A 21,054-nucleotide genomic window follows, 5' to 3' on the forward strand; every position below is an offset into this window, starting at 1 on the left:
TGTTGCTATTGTTGGGATGGTTTTTTTATCAAAATTTCACCTTCAGAATATTCTTCCAAAGAGCCTCTTTTTCTCAACTAAAATGCGAAAATGTTGAGCCCCTCCTACATCTAATCATCGCTTAAGAATATCTCATATGAGGAGATGAGTGGAGGACTTTGTTGGAAACGAAGTAGACCCTCACAATACAACTCATAGATAAGAGAAGGAGATTATTCTCTTACTCACACAAGATTGGAGAAACTAGAACTTGAATATTACTTTATTTTCTTGGATTACTTACAAATGACAAATCCTACACATATTTATACTAGTAGGAAAATACATCAAAAGACATCAATGATAAATGTAAATACATGTGACTTTTCACCAATACATGAACATTTATCAATGTATCTTGTAATTAATGTATTCAACTATTTTCTCGAATTTCAACTATTCATGTATATAATTAAATGTAATTTATGCACCTTGAATATAAGTATAGATTAATTCTATCAGGCTAACCATAAAGAGGTACCCCAAGATAAACACTAGGCCAAGATCTACCTTACAATCAAACCTAGGGCCTGTTTGAATTGATTAAGAAAAAAAAAACTGTTTTTCAATAAAATCATTTTTATTTAAACTCTTTTGATAAAGACTATTTAAAATACACTTTGAAAATAATTCAAAAACTATTTTCGCTTCATTTTTTTCAAAATTAAACACTCGAAAAGTTAAACTAAACACACTTTGATAGAGGAAACAATAGTGTCATTGGCGAACAAGAGAGGATTGATGTGAAGATTATCCATGGTGAAGCCTCTGATAAGTCCATGATTAGCATTTTGAATATTGCTACTGTGCTAGCTATTTTAAATGGAACAAAGGCATGCTATTCACCTTTCACATAAAATATGTAGCAAAACTAACAATCAATTGGAATCAATCATACTACAAAAAGAAACACCAAATATATTTCAATAGTGAAAACACAACAAACAAAATTTTAGTTGAACAATTTAAATACAGTTAGTAAGATAACTAAACATGCCTTGGATCACCAAACTCTTGGGTATCAGTATCAACCTCCTCACCCCTTACCCATACTTAGAAATAAAAGATGATGAAAGAACAAGAAGGAACAAAAAAAGATTACAAAGCTAGATACAACAAAAAAGAGCCACCTGAGCTATCAAAACTTGGTAAACAAACCTTACATAATCACAATGAAGAAATATTAATAGAGTTGATTATGTATATTTCAAAGTATGTATCTACAAAGAGCTGTATATGAGTATAAATATTGTACTAACAGCCTAAGAATAGAGCCTACAATAGCTCTAACTATATCCTAAAGACTCTCCAAATAAGACTAAGTACATGAAGACCTAGTATACATTCACACCCTCCCTCAAACTCAAGGTGGTAAGGTTGGAATCAACTTGAGTTTGTTAAGTAGTTGGAGAAAAAGACCAGGAGGCAAAGCTTTTTCAATCTAATGCTATAGAAATAAATAAATGAATATGTTCTCTGTTAGATATAGAAACTTATTATAGCTTCAACAAGTAATGGTACAATATATTTTAGCAAGGTAAATATATTACATTTTTATTGTTTTTCATAGCATTCGTTGTAGAATTTAATAAAATGGAACATCAGGACTTTTCATAAGACGGCGTAAAAGACCTATTATAGCATTTTCTGTTAGCTACGATATCCCTTTTTTCTGGTAGTGAACATAACCAATTCTTTACAGCTTTTCCTTTTGAGATGAAGCAACCGGTGTTTTTTCGATCGATTCTCAGGGGACTTTCTGTTCGAATCAAAATCTCCTTAATCAAAGCTTTTACAGGAGACTCTCCTCTAACAATACTATGGTTTCCAGATCCAGAAATCAATGTAACTTGTGCTGGAATCATACAGCTCTCATCTTCAAATTTGAGTCTCATCTCCTTCATCCACTGTAACATGATCACATAAGCTGTACCAACATGAGCTCCATGCAAATCCAACTTCAACTCCATTGCATCCCACACCATTACTTCTTTCAAAACAGATGAACCAACCACCAACTCTTCAACCAACAAAGCCTCCTCGTGACCGTCAAGAACTGCGACTAAGTCTTCGATCAAAACGGGAAACTCGCCGCTCTTGGGATCTTGTAGCAATGATGTAATCTTCGGACACGAATTCAAGACAGAATTGTAAGTACGAACAGAGAAATTACAGAGCGTGGAAGTTTTCGTTCTTTGAAGCCATAGAACCATATCTGCAAGCTTATTATGAGCTCCATATGACGAAAGCACCATGTTGGAACAAACTGTGTCTAACGCATAATCGTCATTCTCCATCTGTTTTAAAGTCCTCTTCATATCTTCAAACAATCCCAATGTTCCATAGGCGTAAATAATGGACCTATATTCATACGCAGAAGGCGTAATTCCTTTGCTCCTCATTTCTTCTACCAAACTCTCAGCTTCCTGAGGTCTTTTCATGGAGCATAAACCAGTAACCATTGATTCATAAGCTCGACGTTTAACATAAACTGAGGGCGAATTATAAAGAAACTCAAGAAGACGAGTATAAGAGTTACCAAATCCTCTTTCTGAACCGTGTTTGGATTGAGATTCAATCAGCTGGAAGTAGAAATTCACGAGTTTTCTTTCTTGAAACCCTAACTTCGAAATTGTCTCGGAAATTAGGGCTTCCGACTCACTGTGCAATCCATTTTGATCGAGGAAGGCAATAAGGTCGGCAACTAGCTTGGAATTCCATGTGAACCAAGACGCTTCAGTAATTCTAGAATACAACTGCATGAACATAAGGAAATTGATTGAGAAATTCAACGATGGAATCAGAAGAGATCATTAATCAAATTTCGCATGAATTTTCACTTTAAGATGTGGAAATACAATTCTCATCTTGATCTTCTCGAAAACCAAGCAAGAATAATGGGGTGAAGAGGGAAAAATGCCGTACTTACAGTGAGAGCAACAGAGCAGAGCCCAGGTTGAGCCGTGTGAGGGGAGACAATATTGGAGAGAACATTGAGAGTTATCGACTTCGGAGAACTCGCTACAAACTTTCGAATCAAGCGATTGGTCGCCGATTGGTCACCGGTGGCGGCGGTTGTGGCCAATGTGGAGAGGAATCGGTGGGTTTGTTTGGTGAGTGTAGTACATTTAACCTGCAGATTTGGCACGAAAGGGTAACTGCGGAAGCCGTCGTGGAGTTTAAACGGCTTTAAGAAGAGTCGAACGCCGTCTCCGATCACGAACGGCGGCAGATATAAGCGGAGCTCCATTAAGCGTCGAAAGTGAATGGCATTTGCAAAACCAAAGACCCGCCCCTCAACTCGTTGAAGTTCTTCGGTTGGATGGATGACACATTTGGGGAAAAAATGAGATTTATCTCACATTTCGAAAATGGTTTTTTTTCTTAATCATTTATTGACATCAAATTTAGATGAAATAACCAAAACATGACCTTTGCATACACGGATTGCCTTCCCACTCTTCTTTCACAATCTCCTCTCTCGCTCTCTCGTCCTCTCGCCCTCTCGCTCCTTTTCCTTTCTTATAGATCGCTCTCTTCTCTCTCTTTCTCTCACGATCTTGGCTTTTGGCCCTTGGTCTCGCTCTCCGACGCTCGGTATCATGCAACAAAACAAACTGAAACGAGGATAAGAAGAAGACGACCAAAGCTTGTTGCATAGACTCGTAAGATCAAGTCGGAGTTTTTTTTTTAATATTGTGATTAGGAAAACAATTTAGGGAAATATAGTGGTTCTGAAACTATTTAGAAATCTATGGTTGTTTTGGAGTTTTCGAGATGGGGATTTTGTTTAAAATATTTTGTCGAGGGTCTCAACCTGTCAAAAATTAAAGAAGAGATCGAGGGTTTAACCCTCGACCTAAAGAAGATGACGAGGATTCAACCCTCGACCTGTCGAAAATTAAAGAAGAGGTTAAGGGAAGAGGAGAAAATTTGAAGAACCCTCGACCTCAAGGAAATTAAAGAATCGTTTAGTAATTATACACGATCGCACACAATCGTTTAGTAGTTTAGTAGATTACAATGCCATCGTTTAGTAATTATACACGGTCGCATACAATCGTTTAGTAAAATTACTATGCGATCGTTTAGTAATTCTTTATTAACATAACAATAGGTGCAAACTTCCAAAAAGAACAAGTGAACAATGAAAAACTTCTTTATTAGATGATAGGAATCAAACAAGATTAATCGGTCGCTTACGTGACGCTAAACGATCGTTTACAATCTCTCCATGATCGCTCAGTATGACTAAATGATCGTTTACTAAATCCACTACGATCGGCCACAAACTCCTACACGATCGCTTAACTATTACTATTACACGATCACCTTCTCAGAACCTATACGATCGCATACCTTTTACTATATGATCGTATACCAAGTGCTACAGGATCGCTGAGCTTTCTACATGATCGCCTAGTGGAAGTAAACGATGAGCGGCATGCTGCGATGGCCTCTCCGCGACAACGTCTTCCGAATTCCCACTCTTGAGAGCTCTCTTTCCTAACTACACGATCACCCACAAACTCCTATACGATCGCTTAGTTATTACAATTAGACAACTTAAAACCTATACGATCGCCTACTTTTTACTATACGATCATCTACCAAGTGCTACACGATCGCTGAGCTTTACTACACGATCACCTAGTGGAAGTACATGATGAGCGGCACCCTACGATGGCCTCTCCACGACAGCGCCTTCCGAACTCCCACTCTTGAGAGCTTTCTTTCCTCACTACATGATCGCCCACAAACTCCTATACGATCNTACGATGGCCTCTCCACGACAGCGCCTTCCGAACTCCCACTCTTGAGAGCTTTCTTTCCTCACTACATGATCGCCCACAAACTCCTATACGATCACTTAGCTATTACAATTAGACGATCGCCTTCTCAAAACCTATATGATCGCCTACCTTTTACTATACGATCATCTACCAAGTGCTACACGATCGCTGAGCTTTACTACATGATTGCTTAGTGGAAGTACACGATGAGCGACACGCTATGATGGTCTCTCCACGACAGCGTCTTCCGAACTCTCACTCTCGAGAGCTCTCTTTCTTCATTACACGATCGCTCACAAACTCCTATACGATCGCTTAGCTATTACAATTAGACAATTGTCTTTTCAAAACCTATACGATCGCCTACCTTTTACTATACGATCGTATATCAAGTGCTACAAGAACGCCGAGCTTTAATACACGATCGTCTAGTGGAAGTACACGATGAGCGGCACGCTACGAATGACTCTCGAGAGCTGTCTTTCTTTCTTACACGATCGCCCACAAACTCCTACACGATTGTTTAGCTATTACAATTAGACGATCGCCTTCTTAAAACATATACGATCACCTACCTTTTACTATACGATCATATACCAAATACTACACGATCGCTAAGCTTTACTACATGATCGCCTAGTGGAAGTACACAATGAGCGGCACGCTGTGATGGCCTCTTGAGAGCGCTCTTTCCTCACTACACGATCGCCCACAAACTCTTATACGATTGCTTAGCTATTACAATTAGATGATCGCCTTCTCAAAACCTATACGATTGCCTACCTTTTACTATACGATCATGTACCAAGTGCTACACGATCGCTAAACTTTACTACACGGTCGCTGAACTTTACTACACGATCGCTGAACTTTACTACACGATCGCCTAGTGGAAGTACACAATGAGCGGCACGCTGCAATGGTCTTTTGAGAGCTCTCTTTCCTCACTATACGATCACCCACAAACTCCTACACGATCGCTTAACTATTACAATTAGACGATCGTCTTCTCAAAACCTATACGATCGCCTACCTTTTACTATACGATCGTATACCAAATGCTACACGATCACTAAGCTTTACTACACGATCGCTGAGTTTTACTACATGATCGCCTAGTGGAAGTACACGATGAGCGACACGCTGCGATGGCCTCTCGAGAGCTCTCTTTCCTCACTACACGATCACCCACAAACTCCTAAGCGATCGCTTAGCTAAGAATCTAAATCTCTGCAGCGCGCGTCAAAGTGATTTGAACTATTGACCTCTTTTAAAACAAATCTGAATCTCTACAGCGTGTCAGTATCTCGTCTCGTCCCATCCATATTATTTTCCCAACACCGAACCTGTGGGTCAAGTTTTGAAAACTTGACCTTTAAGCTTATAACCCCCACCCTCTCTTCTCATTTTCTCACATTTTCACTGTTCTCTCATTCTCACTGCCTTCAGCCTCTCATTTTCTCACTGCCTTCGTTCTCTCATTCTCACTGCCTTCAGCCTCTCATTTTCTCATTGCCTTCATTCTCTCATTCTCACTGCCTTCGGCCTCTCATTTTCTCACATTTTCTCACTGCCTTCAGCAAATCTTTTTTTCCCACATTCGTCCATTAAATTGTGAGGTTTGTACCTCTACTATACAAAATTTTATTTTTTTAAAGAACTATACATTTTGTTCCTATTCTCATACTGTTATATTTTTTTTATAGTTTTTATTGCTGTTTGGGAAAAAAGAACAAAAAAAGTTAAATTCATGAGTTTACTATTTATTTATTACTAGTTTTATTATATTTAGTAGATCTATCATGTTGAATTCAATAATATTTACATATTGATGTTAGTAGTTCTTTCTCTATTAGTGTTAATCTTAGTAGTTGTTATTAGTGTTAATCTTATGGTTGGGATGTTATACAAACATGTTAATCTTATTTATATTTTGTTTATTTTTGTTTGTATTTAAGTATAGTTTATTGTTATGTTTTTTATGATAACATTCGTCCATTAAATTGTGAGGTTTGTACATTTAATATTTTTAGTTTAATACAAAATTATTATGATTTTTTGAAATATATTTCTTATGATATTTTATTTTTCTAGTATTGACTTTGAAAATATAGTTTAAAATAGTTTGAAATTTTTTTTTTATTAAATTTGAAAAAATAGTTTTAAAAAGTTTTTGTAATGTTTAAAAATTTGATATTTATAATTTAAAAACTTTAATATTTTTAGTTTAATACAAAATTATTGTGATTTTTTTGTATAAATCTCTTATGATATTTAAAAATTTTAATTTTTTTGTTATGTTTAAAAATAGTTATAAAAAGTTTAATTTATTGTTATGTTTAAATTTTTAGTTTAATACAAAATTATTGTGATTTTTTTAATATACTTCTTATAAAAAGTATAATACAAAATTATTGTGATTTTTTTAAAAAATTTAATATTTTTAGTTTAATACAAAGTTTAATATTTTTTTACCCACAAACTTCTTATATTTCTTATTGTGATTTTTATTGTGGTTTGTTTTTATTTAAGTTTGATAATTAGTAGAACAATTAGTAATGTATTGTTTGTCTTTTTTTTTTTTAAGCTACGGACTGAGGTGCCGAAATGCCTTCCTTTTGGGGTATGGAAAGAAGTCTAACCATAGCATTAGATTTCGATGGTCGTGAACATGAGCTGCGTTCAGATATATTCAATGATTTGGATATGAATGTAGTAGATAGCATTCGAGAATATGACCCAATTGTAGCCCCTGTAGACGTTGACAATACTCAATTGTATAAAGGGATGATTTTTCAAGACAAAGAAATGCTACCACACACGGTCAAATATTTTGCTATTAAATGTCATGCACCATATGAGGATGTGGAATCGACACTGACGATTTGGACAATTCGGTGAAAGAAGTGGAAGGAAGGTTGCAAATGGATACTTCGTGCAATAAAGAAAAAATCGCATGGCTTGTTCAAAATCACTAAGTACGATGAGCAGCATACATGTTTTTATTCAGAACTGAGTCAAAGTCATGTACAATTGGATTCATTAATGATTGCAATAGAGTTATGTGATGCCGTAAGAGAAAAATCATCTATCAGTATGGTACAACTGCAGTCCGACATCAAATCAAAGTTTGGATATCATGTTCCTTATCATAGGGTATGGGAGGGCAAAAGAAACGCGTTGGCTGTGTTCGATGATTAGGATGAATCTTACAAATTGTTACCCAGGTGGTTGTATATGGTTAAGTAGACCAATAGGTGTAAAGTGGAGAGTGAAAGAAACGCTTACTGAAGGCCATGTTATCCTAACTTCTGTATTTTGGGCATTTAGTCCTTGTATAGAAGCTTTTAATAAATGTCGGTCGATAATTCAGATAGATGGTACACACTTCTATGGCAAATATCGAGGAAAATTGTTGATTGCTACATCGGTTGATTCGAAAGGGCATCTTCTTCCACTTACATTTGTCATTGCTGATGAAGAGTTCGCAGACTCATGAGGATGGTTCCTAAAACACGAGAGAAATTGTAACACGTGAAGAGGTGTGTTTAATTCAGATCGACATGCTGGCATAATCGTAGCAGTGAATAATCTAGCAAATGGTTGGACGGGACCAAAATGTCACCATCGTTTCTGTACGACATATCGTCAACAACTTTAATAAAAAGTACAGATTTAATATATTGAAAAATTATGTTTATCATGCCAGGTGTCAATTTCAAATTCGAAAGTTCAACAAAGCAATTGAAGATATCAAAGGAATAAATCGGAGCTGTCTGAGTTTTTTTAACAACATTAGTTTAGAGCAATAGACTCAAACACATGATGGAGGGTTGAGATATGGGTGGATGACGACAAATCTATCATAGTGCATAAATGGCGTCCTCAAAGGAGTTTGAATGTTACCTATAAATGCTCTTGCTCAAATAACACTCTTCAAATGTGTGGATTATTTCGAGAAAAGAAGAGAAGAAATAAGAGATACATTGGAGCGTCAAGATAAATACACCCAGTGATATTATATATGTATATATATATATATATATATATGTTATCAACAATTTATTCCAAGCATATTTTATAATACTAAGTGGAGTAAAAATTCAGTAGGCCGAAATTAAAATAAATGGGCTACAAGATCTAGTAAACATGAAGTACAATCATACAATCAATATGAAAGTGTGTTTCATGTGAAGATTGAACGTCATAGTCTCAATGCCAAAGGAAGAAATGTCCAAATATTGAGGCTAAACATGTCCGAGCGGTACTGTTCATGTAACAAGTGGCAAGCGTTCCGCATTCCATGCTCGCATTTTATGGCCATTTGCTTGCATTTTAACATGAACTACGAATACTTTATTGAGGACTACTATAAATTGTCAACGTATGCTGAATATTACTCTCCTCAATTTCAACCTGTACTGCATGAAGATTACTGGATCATATACCCTAATATGCCCGTCTTACATCCTGGTCCATTGTTGTTAAGAAAACATGATAGACCAAAAAGTTCACGTTAACGAAATAGATTGGACAGAACCAGTCAATCGACAACGATGTGGATTTTGTAATCAGTTAGGCCATAATCGAAGGAGGTGTCATTCGTTACTAAGATGGGCTCCATATAGTTAGAGATTGAGAAATAAATATTTGTTATTATATATTCATTTCATTGTACATTCAATTTTTTTATTATAATTTATTGTATATTCAATTTTTTTTATTATTATTTATTGTATATTCAATTTTTTTTATTGTAATCTATAAAGTTGTATATTATTCTTTTAATTGAGAAATAAATACTTCTTTTATCATGTATATTTAATTAAGTGTAGATACTTTTATTGTATATTCAATTTTTTTTTATTATAATTTATTGTGTATTTACTTTTTTTATTATAATTTATTGTATATTCAATTTTTTTTTATTGTAATCTATAAAGTTGTACATTATTCTTTTAATTGAGAAATAAATACTTCTTTTATCATGTATATTTAATTAGGTGAAGATACTTTTACTGTATATTCAATTTTTTTATTATAATTTATAAAGATGTACATTATTCTTTTAATTAAGTGTTACATTATTTAATTGAGAAATAAATAATCTTTTTATCATGTATATTTAATTAAGTATAGATACTTTTATTGCATATTCAGTTTTTTTATTATAATTTATAAAGTTGTACATTATTCTTTTAGTTAAGTTGTACATTATTCTTTTAGTTAAGTTGTACATTATTTAATTTAGTTAATTAAGTTGTACATTATTCTTCTAATTGATAAATAAATATTTTTTTATTGAGAAATAAATATTTTTTTCTTTCAGATCATGACTTTAAACCCAGGACCAATTGATCTGATGTTTTGTACGACCAGTTCATTTATCGATCATTTGTTGTATGGCGAAATCGTACAGAGAAATATCTTGCAGGCATCGAGAGGCAATTCTCCAGCGCACTATCCCACTCCACCCTCGAATACTACTGCTACTGCGCACATCTGGATTCTATAGGGTTGCCATATTGGGATTTATTTAGTTGGACTGCATCTGATCAAAGCCTTGATTGAAAGATGGAGGCCTGAGACGCATACATTTCATATGTTTGTTGGAGAGTGCACTATTACTCGACAAGACATAAAAGTGTTGTTGGGGTTACCTGTTGACGGTGAGTCGGTCACCGGAGTGATGTACGATGAGTGGTCACAAGTTTGTTAACTGTACCTCGGTGTGATCCCACCTGCCGACACAATTAAAGGATCGATGTTAACTTTGATATGGTTAGGAACACAATTCCATGAGCTCGCAGATGATGCAGACGAGAAAACCGTCATAAGATATGCACGAGCATATATACTACAAATGATGGGTGGAAGTCTGTTTTCTGACAAATTAAGTCATTTTGTTTACTTGATGTTCCTGCCACTATTAGCTAATCTCTATGATGCGAGGCGGTATTCGTGGGATGGAGCATGTTTGGTATGGTTGTATAGACAACTATGCAAAGCAACAAGACTTGATGTTCGTGAGATAGTTGGGTCTCTCATACTTTTGCAACTATGGGCTTGGGAGCTATTTCCAACAATGGCTCCACAACTACAACATGTTAATGACGCTCAATTAGCTGGACGAGCCTACGGTTCTCAGTATGTTATTAATTCAATTTAATTTTTATATCACTGATCTAGTTAATTTAGAATCTAAATTATCAATTTAAAAATTTAGGTGAAGAGACAATTTTTGTGTGACTAGGACAACCACATATGTAGTCAGCCAGTACAGATACATGTTTGATCTCCTTCAACCAGATCATGTATATTACACTGAACCTAATTGATTATTTTATACACATTTTTATTGTATTTGTCTTTAATGTTCTCCAATATAATATTTTGTGTTTTAGGTTATTTAGGAGCCGTACAAAATTATTATGCATACTTTGCCCAATTTCTATACAAATGGTCAAAACATATGGCGGACGATGAGTCCTCTCATATGTCCTAAAACTCGACTTTTTAAAAAGTGATCCTAAAAGTCTTTATCCCCTAAAAAAATGTCCTACTTTTAGCAATTCTCCAACAAATTCAAGTAATTGTACAAAATTACCCCACTTTTGCTTTTGTTTTTTCTCCAGCGAGTCCACGCAATTGACTCTGGCAAAACCACTTGACTAGATCGGAAAAATTAAAATAATATAGTTGTTTTCAAAACAATTTATAAAAATATTATAGTTTTGAAACTATTTACAAAAATATTGTTGTTTTTTTTAATAGGTCGAGTGTTGAAAATTCGACCAATCTAGGTCAAATTTTCAACATTCAACCTTTACTTTTTTTTTTTTTTTAATAATTTTTCATTTTATAAATTGGTTGTTTTTTTATTATTCTTAATATGTTGAGTGTTGAAAATTCGACCTACCTAGATCAAATTTTCAACATTCGACCTTTGTTTTTTTTTTTTTTTTAATTTTCTATTTTAAAAACAATTTCTAAAACATTTTATTATTTTATTATTTTATTTAAACTCTAAAATAACAAATTAAAAAAACAATATCTCAAAAAATAAAAAAAGTGTAAATTAAAATATCTCATTTATATAAAAATAATTACAAAAATCAATGTGTCCCACAAGGCGGACGTCGTCGATTTCGAGCTGGTTGTCGTCGTCGACTTCGAACTTGAGGTTACTCTGGTTCTTCTTGATGTTGCTCTAGTATCTCTGCAGGCGCTTCATGATATAAATATTCATTATGCTCTTCACAACCTCGACCATGTTCATGCACGTATGAAGACGAAGGACCAGCCTTTGAGTCATAATATCCTAAACTAAATGTTGGCATCATCATCATCGGACTAACATAATCAGTTTGACTCTACATCTGCATCACATGGGCAACTCTTCCACATTATAGGCAACCTCATCAAACTCATCCTCTTCCCGAACAGGTCCTCTACGTCTAGGAGCTGGTGGAGGAACAATAGGTATATGATACATATAATGTATCTCCTCCATATAGCTTTGGTTGTCAGTACATATAGCAAGAACCTGGTTCGAATCATTCGCAACATCACGGAGTCTATTGTTGTTTGATCTCTGTGAATTATAAAACAATTAGATAATATTTAAAATAAATTTAAATTAAAAATAATTAGATAATATTCATTCATTTACCAGATGACCCATAGCTACTCCCGGACGAGTGACGTAGCGTCTTGTGATATTATTATACCAATGAATGTAGTCTTGAGTGACATCCCTGTCAAACTATTCAATAGAAACCCCCACTGCAATAAACCTTGCACGATAGTGCCATTACACTACCAAATGTGCAACTTATCGAACTAATTTACAGTCCTTAAGTCGATATCATGCAGTAGGGGTTCAGTATTACAAGGTGATGGGACAGCCTGTTGAAAACCGAATTGTCTCATCACCCTGTCAGGAACCATATTGTTTTTTGTTTTTGTTTTTGAAAATTAAGCATGTTTCATTCACATTTCTTACAATGATATGCATCTTTCTTAAGTACAATGGTTAAATTCTTAGCCAAGTTCTAAAAACAAAAATAACTTTTTCGAAATTGAGAATAATTGAATTTGAGACTAATTAGAAGTCGACATATCTCCCAAATTGAAGTTGAAGACATAAATTGGTGAATTCCGATTGTGTCATATGTTTCCTTCATGATGGTTAGATTGAATATATTTAATTTGGTCCAATTTGATATTATGATTTGGGCTATGGTCTAATTGAGCTCAAAATATGTTCAATTTAGCCTAAATATCAAATTAGCCTAAGATCCAATTAATTGGGCCCAAGGGCCAAGTCCATGGACCAACCAAGCCCAGACCCATGAAGTCCACCCGAAAACTATATAAATAGAAGAGTTCTTTTTATTTATGGGAGTCAGAAATTTTACACTCTAGAGGGCTTAAAGAGAATTCTCCCAACAATCAAAAGACTCCCTAATTCCTGAAGCTGACTACACCTGAAGACTAAAGTTCTTTGGAGGTACAAACATTCTTCCAAGACTCCAACTTCAAAAACATCCACATGTTTTACTTTCACAAGTCAAGCATACGCATTCAACTGAAAGAGAATCAGAGGATCAAGTACTAAAGATCGAACCACATTCGCATCAAATCTACATCAATGCAAGTTCAAATTCCACGAACCAAGTTTCTCAGGAAACCTCGTGCGAACAAATTGGCACGTCTAGTGGGACATCTCTACCTTTCATCTCTCTCTCATCATCCAAATCAACAAATCAACAAATGGCACGAAAGAAAGTTGCATCCAAGGAAACTTCTACAAACGGCTCTCATATGGGACCTATCACCCGGGGTCACTCTAAGAGGATCCTACATGAGTACGAACAAGACTCTGTCATCGCGAAAAAAATCTGGGAACAGGTGATGGAGTTTCCTAAAGGCAAGGTAGTTATCAGAGAAAATCCCTTGTTCAACAATTCTGATCCTGCTTCTGATCGATTAAAGAAAGAATCACACTTTGATGTAGTGTCTGTTGGGTTGAATATCCTAAAACTCGCAGTTTGTAAAGGTAAACATATTCTATTATCAATAAAGATGTTTTTCGATATTTATTCAATAAAGTTGTTATTGAATTTTGTAAATTGTATTTATAAAGACTAAATCCAATAAACTAAGATCCATGGCTATTATATAGAGACATAAAGATGGATCAAGTTTGAGTAAATAGTCAAAACGGTCTATAGTATACGAATAAAGTTGGGTGCCTTTTTCTGATAACACTATCGGATGCGGCCACTCTGTAGTTGTTACAATTTGTTATAAGATGCTACAAACGAAGTGATCCTGATTCGTTCATGTATTGACATGAGGAGTGAGGGCATCATATACAATGAGTTTGCATAAGATCGGACCAAGAAATAAGTCACTCTTACTTTATAAACATTGTTTACTGTTTAAGACTAACTATTTCACTTAGATGACCTAGGTAACTTGATCTTAATCCTGAGCTAACTACGAACTCCTATTTATTCGGGATTATCCTTAGATTTACATAGGTGAGAATTGGCTCAACAGCGTCGGCTCAATAAGCCTCCCATTTCAGGGGTAAGACCTAATAGATAGCTGAGGACATAAGGTGCAAAACGGAGTTCACGCCTACCCGATTTAGGGATAAGAGTAAGGTTGTTCTTCAAATACTGAATCTAGGTCTTGAACAAAGGGCCCCACCCTCTCACTAGGCTGAGAGAGTTTTGGTTTAATGATTGGATCACAAACCAGTTGTTCATTAGAGGATCAGTAGGAACTTGAGGAACAAGAAGTAATCTCGGGGGTAAAACAGATATTTGACCCAGTCGTTATGACGAACAACCTATGAATGGTCGACTTACTAATTATGGTTAAATCATGTGGACATAATATATCTACAGTGAGGGGAGTGCAACTATGAGCTTTAGTGGAGTGATCCATTAGTTAACGAATGAGGATTATTTGGTCTAATGAATTTAGCCAATTAATCTCAGATCGTTGCAGATTAGGATTTGAATTTGAATTGTTCAATTTTGAATTAGAGTTTGTATAAGTATATTCGATATGATTAAACATTTAATTTATCAAAATTATCACACACGCTCGTTATTCTCATTTCATCTTCGTGTCGCAGGATCGGTCAAATCGTCCGCAGGTACATAAACAGCTTGAATAGAAGTTATGGACCTGGTAGAAGTAATTCTTTCTTGTAAGGAACCCATTTCGGTACTAAGAGTGGGTTGATAACCCACAGCCGAAGGCATTCTACCCAGTAACGCGGATACTTCGGATCCCGCTTGAATGAAACGGAAGATATTGTCGATAAATAGAAGCACGTCTTGTTCATTAACATCTCGGAAATATTCCGCCAGCCAGGTATAAGAGAAGGAGCAAAGCAGCTCGACCGAGAAGGAAGACTTTCCTATATTATGTTCTGATGGATAGGCTGGCTGCACTCCCTTTGAGGTAAGAACAGTTCCTTTTGATTCAATTGCAAGAAAACAACCTCTTTTTAGAGTTTGATACGAACACTAAGCCAAACCTGTCTCTTATACACATCTAGATGTGTATAAGAGACAGGAATCGAGGTACTTTCTCGTTTTCCCTCGTGGATGACGTAAGTCCTCTTTCATTCATTCATATATTGGAGGATTTGGTCTTATATGGGGGGGAATCCGTTTTCTATCATTTCGTTTCCTACTATCTATTTAACAGATTTTATGCTGTTTACGATCTAAAGAAGAAGCCCGCTCTTGTTTATGATAAAGAAATCTCTTTTTTAATCTCCCAACATGCTAAAAAACCGAGAGCCGCCCAGGGACTGAACAACCGGAGGGAGCTTGCTTCTCGAAAGAGGATAGGCCGATCAAACAAAAACAAGGCACAACGGGCTCTCCCTCCGCTCTTAATCACTAAGTTGTGCTATTCAGTCCTCGGCTCGGGGGGACTCCACCAAAAGGTTCTTTCTCTCACGTAATTTCGCCCGTTCCACTTCCTTGCCGGAGAAAGTGGGATGAGAACCCATGATACAATCTTCTTGTATGTCGATCGCTGGCATGTGGAATACAAGTGCATCCAAGCACAGCGCAGCCAAGAGGGTTCAAGATTGCTTCGTCGAATGGGCTGTTTAGAGAGCAGTAGAATGTTGGGTTAACTCTGCCTTGTTGTGATAGGGGGTGAGAGGAATTTCTTCAGAAATGTCTTAGTTGGTTGAGGGGTCTTTTGAAGAAGGATCATGAGACTTCCTGACCCGAGGCTGGTGCTTATAGTAAACCGCCACAGATACTAGGAGTAAGCCTGCAAGTAGTCTTTATTAAGCTGTAAGCCCTAGAGATCGAGATTGGTTGTTTAAGGTGCTAGTTTTGTAGCAAGAGCTAGTCATTCCACCTCTGGAAAGTGCCTACACCTAATGGCTTAAGCCGCTGTTCCCATTTTCTCGCTGACCCATCATGCAAAAGGTACGTCGTTAGAGTGAGTGCGTACAACATTCTTCTAGTTGGGGCCATAACAAGCGTCGGTGTTAAGAGGCTGCTTTGTCAAAATACGAAATAAGGATAAACCCTTTAAGTTGTAGAATAAAACTAAGCCTACACAGCTTTTTCTAGTTGGAGAAGTTCTAGCTTCCCTAAGGCTTACCAGAGCTTGAGATCAATAGCACACTACGGAAAGTAAGCTACACTCACAGGATAGCATTTTGCGCCCACATGTTTGAATTTGAGGGTAAAAAGCTCGCTTGTTATACGGGATCCGACGCATCCAGCAGAGCGAAGCAGCGTTCCATTCTTTTCGGCGGCATCCTTCCGCATTGGCGGCGAGTGAAGTGCCACAATCCCATTCATCATTTTGGATCTACATAAGCCAAGCGGAGACCTGTGTTTTTGGTAAACAGTCGCCCGGGCCTGGTCACTGCGACCCCCTTTGTGAGGAGGCACCCCTTCTCCCGAAGTTACGGGGCTATTTTGCCGAGTTCCTTAGAGAGAGTTGTCTCGCGCCCCTAGGTATTCTCTACCTACCCACCTGTGTCGGTTTCGGGTACAGGTACCCTTTTGTTGAAGGTCGAAATGAAATTGGAGAGTTTGTAATATTTAAATATTAATTACATGAATAGAATTCATGTTTAAAATTAGGTGTTTGATTAATTTAATATTTAGTATTAAATTATTATTTAATTAATTAAAATCAAATTAATTTTCATTTTAATTAAATTTTTATTTTTAGAATTTAGTTAATTTTGAGTTAATTAAAATTAGAAACAAAAGATAGAAATTAAGGTTAATAGTGGAGATTTCCAATTCTTGGAATCTCGATGTGTGTTCACAATAGAATTTCACCTAGCCCACTAAACTTATCCAATTGAAGTGTCCTATTAGTGCTTACATGGTTTTGATGAATAAAACTCTCAATTTTCTGAGATGAAAGAAGAGGTTGCAGATTTTTTAGAAAAATTCTGAAATTTTGTCTCAAACACTCAAACCCTCACAAAATTTCCTTCACAATTCTCTTCAATCTTGAGTTCCACCCCTCAAATTCAAGGCCGAGAATAGTAGTGAAGATCTCTTAGTGGTTCACTGAGGTGTTGAAGCTGAGATTTCGTGAGAAGCAGCTTGGAATTGGAAGATTCAACAAAGGTATCAATTCTAAAACCCTCTTTGTTGAAAAACTTGTTTTGCTTGCTTTTTGGAACTCAAATTAAAAATAATTAGAGTGCTTATTGATTCTGATTGCTTCTGTTGCGTGCTTCTACATTCCATCAGTGTCTATCATGATGCCTGATGTAACGGCTAAGTCGGTCATGGCAGAGATGGAGTGGAAGATAAATCTCTTAATAAAAGTTGTTGAGGAGTGAGACCACGAAATCGCTACCTTAAGAGATCAAAGTGCCATCTATTTTCATTGTTCAACTCTTTAGNAGTGCCATCTATTTTCATTGTTCAACTCTTTAGCAACACGAGAAAACCATTGTTCAACTCTTTCGATGCAACAAATTCAATGGCTTCTTATTGGATCTTACTGCTCCTGCTAATGCTATTGCTTTGTTTTCACGCACACAATCTAATAGGCCAATCCCCAAGGGAGGACACAGCTAGGGCACTATACGGAAGTTCGTGCCTGCTTATCCCAGCTACAATAACTATCAAACAGCAATCCATTTGAAGAATGACGTTCACCGATCTGAGAAACAAGTGTTCTATTCTTATTGAATCCTTCTCTAAAACTCAGTCTAGAAACCCCTTGACATGGCAGGATATCGTACAATGCCTTGCTTTGGAGGGCAAGGAAACGACCGTTGAAGTGGGTGCCACCAGGGAAGACTTCCAACGAGAAACTACTAAGACGAGTCAAAGTCCAATTATTAAAGCCAATGACAAAGGAAAGGTTGTCTTGTAGGAAAGCTAGCTGCAACAATCTACCTCTGTCACCTCCCTGTAAGTTCGGCAACTGCAAGATATGATCGCAAACTCCATAAGGGCTCAGTATGGAGGACCGTCACAAACTTATTTTATATACTCCAAGTCGTACACCAATAAGATCGACAATCTGAGAATGCCAGCTAGGTATCAACCTCCAAAGTTCCAGTAGTTCGATGGAAAAGGGAATCTAAAACAACATGTTGTTCACTTCATTGAAACTTGCGAAAATATAGGGACCAGAGGAGACCTGCTAGTCAAGTAGTTTGTTCATACTTTGAAAGGAAATACTTTCGATTGGTATAGTGATCTTGAGACAGAAGTGATTTGATAGCTAGGAACAGTTAGAAAGAGAGTTCCTTAACTGCGTTTATAGTAATAGGCGTATTGTCAACATGATGGAGCTAATAAGCACCAAGCAATGGAAGGAAGAGCCAGTCATTGACTACATCAACTAATGGAGAGCTCTAAGTTTAAATTGCAAAGATAGACTCACTGAATTATCTGTAGTGAAGATGTGCACCTAAGGCATGCACTGAGAGCTTCTCTACATCCTATAAGGGATAAAACCTCATACATTTGAAGAGTTGACAACACACGCTCATGACATGGAGTTGAGCATCGTCAACATGAGAACTAAAGATTTCCTAGTCCCTAAAGGGAGAAAAGACAAGAATGAAACTAAGGGCACTGAAAAGATTGTGAATGATGCCTTTAGAGAATCTATGGTCCTTCATGTAACTCCAATCAAACTTTCCTCTAAAAAAAAAAATTTGAAAGAAAACACAATGAGGACTTTAAACGTCGCCAACCTCTTAAAGAAAGGCAGGAAAAATTTTTTCCATTCCCTAACTCTAATGTTGCAGACATGTTGGAGTAATTATTAAAGAAACAACTCATTCAACTACCAGAATGCAAGCAGCCGGAGTAGTGAGGAAAAGTATGCAATCCTAACTACTACAAGTATCACCGGATCATTAGCCACCCAGTGGAAAAATGTTTCGTGTTAAAGGAGTTAATTCTGAAAAGAAGATTAAGTTGGATCTTAATGAAAAAGCTCAAACAAGTCAAATCGCAGTAATGACGAATTCAAGTGATTTAACATCGTTTCAATTTTATGATCAAAGAGAAAGCTTCATCCATATAGGACTTTTGAGCTATAGTCGTTTGGTTCTAACAAGAGGTTTTAACAACATATTCCCAAAGCAAATATGATCCTGTTGACAATGACAACGAAGAATGGATCCGTGTGACTCGACGAAATAAAGGAAATTCAGGCTCCACCCAAAAGAAGTTGTGCTTCTATCAAAATTACAAAAGAGAAGGCAAAACTCAAAAAAAGAAAGGGGAAAAAAGGGCAGGGAATCCTAAGCTTGGTAAGGAAGAAGATGAAGACTTCCCTCAACTTCAATGGTCGGTGACTTTGGCAGAACTCTTCCTAAGAAACTTCCTCGATATTCATCTAAAGGAAGTATTAGAAGTTATTGCATGCCATGCTGTCAGCTTAGTGGAAGTCAATAGTAATCATATAACTATTGAAGAAGTCAATGATTCAAAAGAAACCGAGCAAAGAGCTTCTATCTTCGATCATATCAAGCCCTACTCGATCTTCAGTCTTCCAAAGATTGAGTATGGTCACGATGGAAGAAAAAAATAAGAAAAAAATCAATGTCCAACATCTACTTCCACTCAAACTTCAACCTTCAAAAGGCTAAGTATCTCCACATCAAACAAAAGTCAAACTTCAACATCTGCTTTTGATCATCTCAAAATAAAAAGCGATCAACATCAAGGAGATGAAAATCTTGAAGGTAAAATATTTCATGAAGAAAACAATGACGAGAACATTCACAATCGTGTCCCTTCACGCATGAAGAGGAAGTTTTTAGTTGATACAAATACAGAAGGTTCCTTGATGGTGAAACTAAACTCATCATACTGACAAATAATGTAGTTCACATGTTTTTTTTTTCTGGACCGTTCACATTTTAAGCTCAGTGGTACTTATGTTATTAGAGGGATCAGTAGGACTATGACTTATGTTATTAGAGGAATCAGTGGTACTTAAGGAGTTAGATGTAACTATAGGGGCATAACGGTTATTGGTTGAGCTGTACTTACGAGCGATATGTGAAGGGTTGTCACACTATTGATTAGTTAAGATGGATATATAATATATCTATAGCAAGAAGAGTTCAGTTGTCGATCTTTAGTGGAGTGCCTGACAGTTAACGGATGGTGGATCCAGTGACTAAAGAGTTTAGTCGGTTATTCACGTACTGTTGGAGCTTCGAGCTACAAGTCCATAAGGTCCCCTTCGCAGCTCAATGGATTCAAATTAAGGATCAGTTCTTGGTGTTGATTTGAAATGTTCAAATTGACAAGAGGTAATTCGATTATATATGATATGATTGATATGGTGTATGAGATACATCAAGTGGAGGGTTAATGTAAATGAGAATTACATTAAGTGTCATGGAATAGAAAAAGAGCTATGGTTTATATATTTCATGAGATGAAATATTAAAATTATAGGTTATAAATATAGTATGATAAGATGGTTATCATTTATATTTATAATAATATTAATCATTGGATAATTATCTTTTTTTTCTTTAATAACCAATTGAGTGGGAGGTTATTGGTGGTTTCATGGTAACCGTGAGATAAAAGAAAAAATGTTTTCCTAATTTTAGTAAGATTTGCAAAATTGTGAATTTGAGATTTTCCACTCTAAAAAATTACTCACGTAACGTTGTCAAGTAAATCAGATTTACTAAATGACAGCTTGGAGT

At 36.1% G+C, this 21,054-nt stretch overlaps 1 protein-coding gene across 1 annotated transcript; it reads right to left on the reverse strand.

The window, feature by feature from the left end:
- Nucleotides 1–1,535: 1,535 nt before the first annotated feature.
- Nucleotides 1,536–3,404, reverse strand: LOC120089515 (pentatricopeptide repeat-containing protein At2g17033). Its single transcript, XM_039047013.1, has 2 exons — nucleotides 2,969–3,404; nucleotides 1,536–2,795 (listed from the first exon to the last, which is right to left on the reverse strand). Exons 1-2 carry the CDS (start codon nucleotides 3,287–3,289, stop codon nucleotides 1,641–1,643), a joined length of 1,476 nt encoding a protein of 491 aa, XP_038902941.1. The 5' UTR covers nucleotides 3,290–3,404; the 3' UTR covers nucleotides 1,536–1,640.
- Nucleotides 3,405–21,054: the final 17,650 nt, after the last annotated feature.

Source organism: Benincasa hispida, chromosome 10 (genome assembly GCF_009727055.1).
Source record: "Benincasa hispida cultivar B227 chromosome 10, ASM972705v1, whole genome shotgun sequence".
NCBI lineage: Eukaryota > Viridiplantae > Streptophyta > Magnoliopsida > Cucurbitales > Cucurbitaceae > Benincasa > Benincasa hispida.

Bases quoted from the DNA above. Each gene is read 5' to 3' on its own strand.
- LOC120089515 (XM_039047013.1), bottom strand. From the start codon at position 3,289: ATGGAGCTCCGCTTATATCTGCCGCCGTTCGTGATCGGAGACGGCGTT. The intron at 2,796-2,968 runs GTAAGTACGGCA...ATGTTCATGCAG, and splicing joins TCTGCTCTGTTGCTCTCACT to TTGTATTCTAGAATTACTGA.